The 12688-nt window shown below is 34.5% G+C and overlaps 1 protein-coding gene across 2 annotated transcripts in view; it reads right to left on the bottom strand.

Annotated features, from left to right (window-relative positions):
* Positions 1-407: 407 nt before the first annotated feature.
* Positions 408-12688, bottom strand: part of LOC128207917 (signal-induced proliferation-associated 1-like protein 2) — a 58615-nt gene continuing 46334 nt past the window's right edge. For both annotated transcript variants that reach the window (XM_052911108.1, XM_052911109.1), the window contains 6 exons: positions 10784-10842; positions 8134-8638; positions 6824-6968; positions 6337-6496; positions 4830-5002; positions 408-4319 (listed from right to left, as the gene is read on the bottom strand). In XM_052911108.1, the coding sequence (XP_052767068.1) occupies positions 3812-4319; positions 4830-5002; positions 6337-6496; positions 6824-6968; positions 8134-8638; positions 10784-10842 (1550 nt within the window). In that variant the 3' untranslated portion in view covers positions 408-3811. The remainder of the gene's footprint in view (positions 4320-4829; positions 5003-6336; positions 6497-6823; positions 6969-8133; positions 8639-10783; positions 10843-12688) is intronic.

Here is a 12688-nt window from a genome sequence, read left to right as displayed (position 1 = left end):
CGGACCGGACACCATATGTTGGCCAATTCTAGGTTGAAACCGACAAAAAAATGGTGGTTTGTGATCAAAGTCAAACATGATCTGCATTCCATGGAGTTAAACAAGTGTACCAAATACAAGTGCATTCTGTCAAACAATTCATGATTTGATGTCCGGATACATTTGTGAGCAACTTTCAAGTTGAAAAGGAGCAAGATCTCTGTCAAAATGAACTCTGTTTTGTATGGTCATAATCTGGGTTTTTTTGTTATTGGTCCCAGGTATAATTAACAATACAGCTCTTATTGGAAAGTTTTATCATCGTTACAAGTATTTTGTTGACAGTTCACGAGAAATTATTTTTCTCAAAGGCTGACCATATAAAAATGAACCAGTCCCTTCAAACAAATAAAGAAACCAAACAACAGTTTGTCCATATATCTTTTTTATTTTTGTATTTATAAGAATAGTTTTGTTTATCTTTTAAAGACGAATCCAGTACATAGAGTATTATTTCTACAACATACAAGTAAAAAGATATAACTTCATGAAATGAAAAATACTTGGCTATTTACATGGTGCTAAAATGGAAACAGATTATAGAAATGAGAACAGTAAATTAAAATCAAAACTGAAAAATTTAACTCACCATTGAATATTTACATAACAAAAATTGCATACTGGAAAATGTAAGAATACTACAATGGTTGGTTGGTGATTAAAACAAGATGGTTAATGATGGTTTAGCAGTACTTGAAAATAAATAATGCTTTATTTATAAGGCTATATGTAAAATAACAGTGAAAAATGGCATGAAATAATATGATCATTTGATGGTTATAAACATCTTCACCCAATTATATAACACTGTGATATTAAGTAGTCCACTTGATAGAATTTGGCTAGCTTGACACTTGATTTCTTAATACCAGAAGTATATTTTGGGTAAACATTGACCAAACAAAACATATTTTGGCTAACTTTGACTAAACATTTAACCAGCTGTATACAATTAGCTGCTGGCACACATACATTTTGACGTCACAGTGGTTATTTATTATGTTAAAATGAATTCATCTATGTTTAAGTCACTATAGATTCTAACAGACAATAAAAAGAGCCAGGGGTCTGTTTATGTATAAGTGGTTTATGCCCAAGTATGGCCAGGGGTCTGTTTAAGCCCAAAGCAGGGTAAAGAGGTTAGAACTCGTGTTGAAAATGTTACAAAAGTCAACAACACTATTTCTATTTTTGATGCAAATGTCCAAGTGAAACTAACCTTTACAACTAAACAATAGTCCGAAGTTAAAGGCTCTTAACCCTGATATCAGGTTTAAAGGGACTAGACACCAGATGATACAATTGCAAAGAAACAACAACAGAAAACTATCAAAAGCTTACCTAAAATTGGCATCGTTGTGTACAACGCATTTAATCTTACTTCATGTTGCATCACATCGCTTACGACACAAGACTCTTTAACCGTGAATTTATGCCCTTTTGTTTTCAATTGGAAATTTACTGGGGTTGTCTACCACCTTAATCCCAGTAAGTTTAAATATAGCGTCGGTATAATTATTGGTAACATAAACAGGTAAGATTTAAACTGAGAAACCATTATGCGCTATTTCTAAACAGGAAACCCAGGCAACAGGATTTTTGCGTTTATTCTTTTAATCATGTAAAATGATTTATTATCGGTCACCTACTACCTTAAATGGACAATTCTAGGCTGAAGTTTGGACCATCTGGCCCCAATTTCTCGAAACTTCTTACGTCTCTTATAACAGGATTAAGCTAATCTCACTATTTTTGTTGTTCTATAAAATGTGTTAAATTAACTTCTTCAAGAATTTTTAGAAATTATGAAGGAATAATCTGTAAGATTATTAGAATAAACCATTTTTCATTTATCAAAATCCATTTTTAGTATGTATTTTGGCTAATTGAAGTAAGCGACTTAAGCCTGTTAAGCTTAAGAAGTTTCGAGAAATTGGGGCCTGGTGTCTAGTCCCTTTAATCCTGAACTTGAGAAAAAAAACCTGGTTACTGTAACTGGTAAGAACAAGTTCTTATTCTTCACTGCACACTTAATTTTACCATTGACAAAGGCTAGGAATCCTGCTTGCAAGTATTTCCAATATAATAGACTAAAATGCATATTTCATTAATCTGTGGTGTTTAATACATCCTCATGTTTTATTATATCTATCTACATTTTTCCTTTACAATACTTTTACTCCATTTGAATTTTAAGAAGTAAAAAAGTATACATCTTACTCATTTTAAGCATTATTCTTTGTTAATTCTATATCTAAAAAATAATCTTTTCCATGAATATTCAACACTTATTCAATATTCTTTAAGACGCCTTAATATTATTTAATATGTTTTATTCCAATCACATTGACAATTAATGTAATAATATTTCCAAATCCTTTCTTGCAAAGTTTTAAGTACACTTGTCATTTGGTATTTGCAGTCATACATGTTACAAATACATATTTATAGTCGGTTATCTAAGATATTTGTTTTGAATTAATCTAAACATCGTTCATTTCCCAGTTCAAAACAATGAAGTCTTGATTCAAATTATCGAGAAACGTGTAGAATTTGTAGCAATTAGCAAAAAAAATGCAAAATATTTGTATTCATTAAAACGTTCAAGATCATTTCTTTAGTCTAAAGATATGAAGCTAGGAGTTGTTTCACTAAGAATTCTAGGAATAATATCGTACATCAAATTATCCAGAAATATGTAGACTTAGAAAAAAATACTATGCACAAAACCTTGGCTATATGGATTGGCTTATATGAATGAGCAATGTATGGAATTGACTAGTATTGTTTAACAAACACAAGGAGTGATTACGCTTGATATATGATAAACAGAATGATTGATAATTATTCAACAAATTTCACAGCATTGTACATGTCTATAACATTGTGCTCAATTAACTATGTGATTGATAACACTTAAACGATTCATACTATTTATATGTAAAATGGTATACACATACACATGTACATATAGTTAAATAATAATAAAAGATTGCTTTAACACATTTGTACTATATATACTTAAAAACTTAAGAGGGGAAGTCTATGACATATGAACCCGAATGCTTCAATAAAAAAATAAAAAGGAACAAAAAGCGTTTGATAATTGTTTTAGAATCATATGCCTTAAAATTAAAACACATTGCAACTAAGTCAAAGTACATTACATGAAAAAAATACTTTACATAACTAACAGTGACTTAAACCAGGCTGCCATCAAAAGTAATTCCATTATTATATTACACAAAGTCATGAAAATTATCATAACATATCAGCATTTGACAAAAAATCATTTTTCACAACCTTATTTCGAATTTAAATGCATATGACCTAAGAGACACAAGTCGGTATTTTATACTCAAGTGTCAACAACAATAAATGAAACACTTTAAGCTTATGGTAAACTTCTTACAAGATCGGTAATAAATTATGTAGTTTCTCTTAGCTCAATTGTGCCGAAAGCTGATAGGTTTAGAGGCTGGTGTCCATTTTCAGAGGTTCGATAAAGCACCGATCTATTTCTTTCTATCAATTTCCTATGGACTCATTCAGTTAGGTTTTAGGAAGAAGTGATGAAAATAAATGTATTAATTTCACCCAAATTGCCATATAGCATAATCCCTTGATACGAACTCCATTGTAACAACTTATTACTACCGCTATAATCAATGCGAGCCATTAAGGCTCATTAAATAACATTGACTAATTACATCAAAAAATAAAAATAAGACAATCAAGTTTTAACCAAAATGAATCCAATTAACATACAATTCTATTGCCTATCAATGGTAGTGAAGAACCACTCTGTAAACCGCCTTAGCTGGGCAGCAGCGTTTTGTGATTCCTCTTGAAGTCGTGCGTTTTCAGTACGAAGTCGTTGCACCTCGCCGTCCAAGGCGGCACTTTCCTGTCGTTCCTGGGCAAGTTCTTCCTCCAGTTGGGCAACCTTCATCTCAAGGTCATTTATTCTCTGCTGGGGGTTTGCCACCACCGACCTCCACACCGGGGGGTTACTGGCCGTGGGGGGATCAGGGGGACGGTCATGTTTTGGTCTGTACAAGGACGGCACTTTGATTTCACCGGACTTATTTAAGTTTGAGCTGGAACTTGCGGAAGAGATTGTGGAGTTCACTGGCGAGGATATTCTGTCTTTCAAGTCTTCTGGTGATCCCTCGATGGCCTTGGTGGCAACGTCCACAAGACTGCTCCAGTCCAGGGATGCAGTGGAATCCGGGACGGTGACACGGCTTGTGTCGTCAGGTAGAGCTCTAGGAGACAGTCTGCAAATATAGGTTTTATTTTATCATTAGATAAAATTAATTCAATTCATAACGCTTAATAAATATCAATTTTATGCTTTTATACCTGAGCAGTGCTTGCGGGCTTGTGCTGATTTCAGCCTTTGTGCAAGGTTAGCAGCTATTAACATAGTTGTCACATTATCTGCCCCCAATTTCTCAAAGATACTTTAATAATTTTTCAATAACTTACTCAAATCACTTTATCTCTTTACTTGCTAGCACGGTTTGAAATTGTGTGTGTTTTTTCTTTTTAGATGCACTATAATGGTGTTGTTTTTTGCATATCTAAGACCTTTTAAGTATATAACACAAACATTTTGATAAATATATATTTAGACAGGAAATATATGAAATAACCAGAAATCAAGCATTAATTCCTTTCATTTCAGTTATATATAGACTTCAAATAATTAACTCAGCTGAGTCATAACTTGAGAATTCTCGCGACACTGGCGTCTGATCTTTGTAAGTCTCTGCCATTAAACATACCTATGTTGTCTAAAGTGCTCTCTGCTGGTCTGGGAGTCTGGTTTCCGGTCAGTGAACAACACGTCCCGAATGTCCCTCTCCAACATGAGGCTTCCCTTTCCGCTGTGTAAACTCTCATCAGACATGGTTCGGACCAGCCGACCTGACAGACGACGATTCTTTGATTGGCTTGTCTAAAATGGAGTCCACATAATGGTATTTAATACATTATATCTGATACAAAACAGTACACACCAAGTACAACAAATTCCTTATAGATTCTAACTTTAATTAAAAACAAGAGATGTTTGTCAAACATTATGCCCCCTGAGCGCCAAGTTGCCAGAAATATTTGGACAATTGAATGAAATATGCATGGACTGAAATGACAGCTGATTTGTCATTGGATGCATATGAGGCAGGTCATCTACTGGTCATACCTAATCTTCATGTCAAGTTTGATGACCATAGGTCCGGGAATTGTTGAGTTATCACTCGGACAAGCTTTGGTCTTCCAACAGACCGACCGACATGTGCAAAGCAATTATATAACCCCTCTGCTTCGAAGGGGGGCATAATTAAACTAGATGTTCACTGAAAACTGATACTTCAACTCATGCATTTAGTGACATATAAATTTCTACTGTCTACTATATAAGAAAATAAAATATGGACAATCAGAAAACCTTTTTTCAGCTTACAGTCACACTGACCTTGACCTTTGACCCACTGACCTCAAAATCAATAGGGTTCATCTGCTGGTCATGACCAATAAGCCTACCTAGTATGAGGTCCCTGGGTCAAAGCGTTCTCAAGTTATTGATCGGAAACCGTTTTTCATGTTAAGGTCACACTGACCTTGACCTTTGACCTCAAAATCAATAGGGTTCATCTGCTGGTCATGACCAATACACCTACCAAGTATGAGGTTCCTGGGTCAAAGCGTTCTCAAGTTATTGATCGGAAACCGTTTTTCATGTAAAGGTCACACTGACCTTGACCTTTGACCCACTGACCTCAAAATCAATAGGGTTCATCTGCTGGTCATGACCAATAAGCCTACCTAGTATGAGGTCCCTGGGTCAAAGCGTTCTCAAGTTATTGATCGGAAACCGTTTTTCATGTTAAGGTCACACTGACCTTGACCTTTGACCCACTGACCTCAAAATCAATAGGGTTCATCTGCTGGTCATGACCAATACACCTACCAAGTATGAGGTTCCTGGGTCAAAGCGTTCTCAAGTTATTGATCGGAAACCGTTTTTCATGTAAAGGTCACACTGACCTTGACCTTTGACCCACTGACCTCAAAATCAATAGGGTTCATCTGCTGGTGATGACCAATACACATACCAAGTATGAGGTCCCTCGGTCAAAGCGTTCTCAAGTTATTGATCGGAAACCATTTGGTATTCCGACCGACCGACCGACAGACAGACAGACCGACCGACCGACCGACCGACATGTGCAAAACAATATACCCCACTTTTTTCAAAAGGGGGCATAAACTAGTATAAAAAATTCCTACCATAATGCCTGCGAGGTCACTCTCAGCGATGTCGGGGTCAATCAGCTTCATGAGGTCGTCCTGGAGGTTCGTTGTGGCGCGTGACTTTATCAGCTTTGTTGTCACTCCTGGACGCAGGCGCGTGCTAAGCGACTCCTCTGACGACATTCCAGACAAGTTCCTGGATTGGAGATACATAGTTAGTAAGCTTAGTGGTTAGCGCACTCACCTCTCACCAAGATGTACGGAGTTTGATTTCCAGTTTGGGCATATGCGAGTTGGAGGTTAGCACTTGGGACAAGTGGGTTTCCTCTGGTTTTACACTCTAATGCAACTTGTGCCATCAAGAATACTTGGCATAATTTAATGTTACTTTTTTCACAATTGTAAAATAAATAAAGGTTAAATCAATCACTTAAAAATAATAATGCTGCAATTATTATAGTTTTGGCATGGGAAGTTCACTACTATCTAGAAAAAGAAACCATGAAAATTGAAAGAAGCGTACTTATGTGATGATCGTGGGCTGCTGTGTTCACTTGAGAGGGGGGACACACTGCTCAGCTCAGCAATCCTGCCTGGTATATGGGCCTTTCCGCCACCCTGGCTCTGACTAGAGGTGGTATTGGCACGCCGCCGACTTACTGCATCTTCTGAAAGAGGCGAACAAATGAAAATTGTAGTCAACAGTCAACTCAAACATTATGTCTGATAATCAATGATTTTTAGGACTTATTTTCACCGCCATTGCCTTCCAAATTGTGAGAATACAAAATCAAGCCAAACTGCTAATATAATTTTACCAAATAATGTTTTTAACTTTTTAATGCAAACATCATGCTGTAAGAGATAGACTAGTAAGATGTTTTTCTTTGCTTTTTCATTCATTCACTCATGGAATTAGTATTTATCGAATTTGGAAAATATTATGGGGAGAAATTAACATCTTTTTCACAAAGAGAAACAGCTTTTAATAGACAATAAATTTGAACAAAAAAAAATCTCTGAATATTATCTATATATTATTAGACCAGATATTTCTATGAACTAGAAAACAATATCTCATTCAATATGTCTACTTCACAATCAGAGAATTCATATCAGCATTAAGAAACAGCAACAGCCACATGAACACCCCATGAACACCAAAAATTAATATTTCACAAGTGGCAGGCAGGTTGTTTTTTTTTACCTTATATGACAGGGGCCGTTTATTATGTGATGTAAAGTTTCTTTGATAATTGAACTCAGAAATGATTTTCATCACATTCAGAAGTCAGTGTATGAAATATTATCTGTCATGAATTATTGCAATAGATATTTCCACCAAAAAGGATTGATATTTTTTGTGTCTTTTAAAAGGAAAATAAACTTATATTAAATCATTTCCTAATTCGCAGGAGACGGGACAGTCTTTTAGCTGTAAAATTTCCCAATTTCGGCATTTTCACGATGTGAAAGCGAGCCTGAGGTACATATAATCTCCCCACCGAATAAAAACACTAAAAGTAGTGCTGAGGCTAATTTAGTGGAGGAGTTTAAGATCAGGAAAAAAAGAGAGAGATGAACTTGTAATCTAACAATCAAATATTATAAGAGGTATGATAGTAAAATAAAACAAATAAATAACATGCACATTTCCCCCTTTGTGTACTAAAACGTCGCAAATTTTTCCCCTCTCAAAGGCCCGTCCCATTTTTTAGAAAAAAAACTCCCTGGGCATGACCAACGAGGAAATATAGGTTTTGGTGCTAACTGAGTAATATATATTATGATCTTACAGTGAAATAAACTCTTATCCTTCATATGTCATACTACCTCGTGTGCCATAGATCTTCCCATCCATGTGAGGCCCTGGTTGGGGCATGGCGCCAGCCTGTCCAGATCCACCGCTAGAAAATGATGTATCACTCAAATTCACTGAGCTGGAGTTTGCAGAGTTAAGTCCCTCCTTACGACTAGATTCATGCCCCTGACTAAGGAGATATTTGGTGTTCTGTGATTGTTTCAGGAGTTCCTGCGCATAGTTTCCATGCTGGACGGAGGACTGGGGATCGCTGCCCGTTGAGGTCAATAGTGGTTTGCATGCAGGGTGTGGAGGCCCCGATGATGATGACGATGATGAATGTTGGTGCTGATGTTGTGATGAGGATGGTGCAGCAGACTGTTGGTGTTGTTGAGATGAAAATGCTGACTGTTGAAACTGGTGTTGTGATAATGATGATTGTTGTTGCTGTGAGGCGGTGCTGGTATAGATGTTCTCAGTGCTGCTGGTGAGGTAGGTCTTGTGGGAAGTTGAGAGACTCTCTGCCCAACCTGCAACCTGCAGATGACAAAAGAAGCCACAGTAAAACCACTGCTGTATAATTGGAAGCCATCACAAAATGTGACAAAAGTCAAAAATGAGTTATTTTTTTCCAAAGCTATACTTTGACTAAACCAGAAGTCAAAACACATGTGACATTTTGTTCATCCTTTTTCAAGTATTTCCCCTAAATTTATGGTAAACACTACTAAATTTTGCTTTCAAAACTTACCAATTATGTTTTAAGGAAAACACCTTTCAAATTTGATTTATCCTCTTTTAAATCAATACACCTCTGATCAATTTATATAACTTTCTACAGCATCCTGATATAATGACAAATGTTTTAAGGAAAACACCTTTCAAATTTTTTTTATCCCCTTTTAAATCAATACATCTCTGATCAATTTATATAATTTTCTACAGCATCCTGATATAATGAAGTACAATTTTTTTTCTGAAATTATTTCCTAAGGCTTACACAAAGTAATTTTTTATTAAAGCTTAAACAACACATCATTGTAAACAAAGATCTCAGGAACACAAGTATCTATTTAATAAAGATAATCCATCAATGGTTTATTTAAAAACTTATTATCTGCATCATCAAAATGAAACTAAAATTTAACTAAGTGTTTACGCCCATGTCCCAGCCTGACAGATTTTGATCAGATTGTCAATCAAAATTTGATAAAAACAAGCCTCGAATTTCTGCTAAGTCATTAATAGAAGAGAGACATCCGCATAAACACTAAGAAAGTTATGATCTATTGTTTTCGCTTTACAAAACAAATAATTGGGCAGCCAAGCTGGTCAAGTGAAACAAAAATTAACAATAAATATTTTAGAATTACAAAGAGTATAACACACAATAATTTTCTACATTTAAGAAGCAAAGTAAAGTGTCAAAATCCAATGCCCCACTTTCTTATGCTGTAGTAAATTTGACCTATAAGTTTTTACAGATATTCAATATGTTTACGTTTTCACTGTATCCTCCAGCAAAAATACATTTCCTCCTTCACAAGCACACCCATTAAGAACGCATTACCACCATCCTCAAGTTATGTTGAAACTGATATACATTATTATCAGAAATTCTATCATTACGTTTTTGTTATCTCAAAACAATCAATCTATCCATTCTTATTGTACAGTGTGCATTTGGTGCCCTTCCAAATGTTTCAGGGTCGTGTTTAGCAAAGTAATCTTCAAGGTCTTCAAGTATTTAACATTCTTTTCAGAACCATAAATCAGTAATACTTTATGGTACATAATTGTGAACGTCAACAATATAACAAATGACATGTCATATCAATTTTCATTTCTTTTGTTTTCACGTTAATAGATACTTCAAAATCAGTCTTCTTTTCACTCAAAGTTAATAAAATGCAACCATTTCTGGACAGTAATCATTTCTTGAAAGTGTGTCAGTCATCTGATGTCTGTGATTATGTGGTACTGATTTTTTTTAAGTAATTGCTCAAATTCCACACATATTTTAATCCTAATCTGATAAGCCCAATTTATGTTTTTGACAAGTTAGATTTCAGATTTAGTTTCTAAATTCCGATTTCAGAAGGAAGAAAAGCTCAAAATTAAGTGTCTGCAAATAGTATCACCGGACTAATTTTAATTGACTTATTTAGAAAGCTTTCAATGAATTTCATGAATTAATAGTTGTTTTTAATAAATGGGTTTTTCGTTGTTTCGCACCTGCGCGCCAGCAAATATAGAGACATTTGTGTCAACACTCAGCTGTTGTTTATTTTGCTTCACTAGACAACTAAATCAGCTGACAGGCTATACTCTGCTAAGGCCAATTATATAGTTGAGTAAAGCCAAAATTATCGAATCTTACTGAAGATAATACACTAGCCTAAATATAGATTAGGCCTAAAAAATGCTTTTGGTGCAAATAACCCGACCCTTACCTTAGAAAGAGGCGCGGACCCCTACTGTAATCAGTATCCATTGGTTAAAAAACATTAAATGAAGTGTATGAATACTTTAATACCATGATTTCAACGCAGGAAAAAAATGAAACTGAAACAATTAATTCCAAGTAAATTAATAGCATCTATAGTTATTCTGAAAAATCATATTCCATTGAGAATAACTTCATATTATCTATCGTTATATTGGGTACTAAGTAACTCCTACCTCTTTAGGCGGCGGTGGTCGGCGCGGTTGGTTTGGTTCTGGCCAGTCACGGCTGCCTCCTGAAAAATGTAACATTTAAAACAACAGTTGCACCAAGATGTATTCAATTTGGATTACCAGTAGTTTTCCATGGCTATGTTTTGGCTAATTCCCACACTTAAATGATTTCATTGGTTAAAAGTAATTATCAGATAAATGTTGACCAATCAATAAACATTTTGGCTATCATTGACTGTTAATAGTAATTATCAGATAAATGTTGACCAATCAATTAACATTTTGGCTATCATTGACTAACAAGACATATAAGTAATAGTCAGACGCCATGATGTTTAATGATTAAAAATGGGCCGAATGAAAGTAGCGAGCCCTTCTTAATCATTAAGCTTTTACTTCAGGTCATCTAACTGACTAAGAATACAACCTCTTTGGCTGATAAAAGTTGAAATTCTTCATGATTAAGCCTAATATGAAATTATTGCCTATCTGCAATTTCATTGGCTGAAAATGTAGGTTGTATTTTAACCAGTTTTATACAATTGGTTCATAATTCCTATATCCCTGACAGCATACATTCATCTTTTTTTTTGGTATAATTAAAACATTTATAGACCATCGAGATGAAAAGTTCTCAAGCATTTCTAAATAAAACTTACGACTGATTTAATTACCATTCACAACATTGCATATTTCTCGCAGTATTTATAGGTTGCTCCTCGACATTCCTTACCTCAATTATTTTCCCATAACATGCTTTCAAATTAAAACCTTTTTTTCAATTACATAAGAAGGATTTATCAACTATACACCTTTTTGAATCATTAAATATTAATCCTCAAAAAATTACATCATCAGTTTATATATAATAATCTGACAAACTTACACTTGGAAGAAAGATATATTTTAAATAATTAATCTCCAAATATTACATCATCGGCAGATAAAATCTTATAAACTAACACTTTACTACAACACATATTATAAATTAAAACCTTCGCGTTAATATAACACACCACAAAATACTTCCTACGCCATTTTAATACACTTTTCATCCAACAGTCTTTTGAAGAGATCATGTGAAAAGATGTAAAACACGTTATGATCTGACAGCTTTGTAAAACACTTTATGATATGACAGGTTTTTACATCCACCGATGTAAAGAAATGTAAGATATTGCTTACATTTACTGAGACAATCATCCAGCTACAGGCTATATTCATATCACATGCCCCACTGGATAGATTACAAGATGTGTTTTCTGTGTTTTGTTTCATTTACTCTCACATTTAATTCTGCAGTAAAAATGCACAATCATTTTTATTATAACTTATCTCTGGCATCTGTGCTTGGTACTTTTTTGTAAGCGTATATGTGTGTTTTTTTAAGCAATAATCATATTATATTCTTTACTCGATTGTTTGCAAGATGTTACCGTGTTTCTTGCATCATATTTCACTAACCCCAACATCTGAATGTTCTCAATTTCTGCACAATGTAACTTTTTCATGCGAGTGTGCGCTTGCGTGCATATGTCTTTGTTCTTCTTGTTCATTATCCACTTATTTTAAGGTACTTTACAAAACTCTGTATTTATTATTACAAAACTCTGTATTTATTATTACAAAACTCTGTATTTATTAAAATGCTATGAAACTTCATTATCCACTTATTTCAGAAGCAGTGAAAGTCTGTAAATAAATAATATTTCAAATCAAAACAATGTTACTGACCTTAAAATATATTCACAAATAGTTCTCCCTGCCAAAATTTCCCAACATTAATCCAAATTCAGAAGTAAAAACCCTAACATAATGGATTAGTATTGGAAAGTGACGTATCAATTATGTTCAATTACTGAAAATGCTCATTTTACACAAAGCCCGGTTGAAAGAGCAGAAAAAGCT

The sequence above is a fragment of the Mya arenaria genome, chromosome 11 (genome assembly GCF_026914265.1).
Source record: "Mya arenaria isolate MELC-2E11 chromosome 11, ASM2691426v1".
Lineage (NCBI taxonomy): Eukaryota > Metazoa > Mollusca > Bivalvia > Myida > Myidae > Mya > Mya arenaria.
The sequence above is the reverse complement of the archived record's forward strand: the minus strand, read 5'-3'. Positions and strand labels throughout refer to the sequence as shown.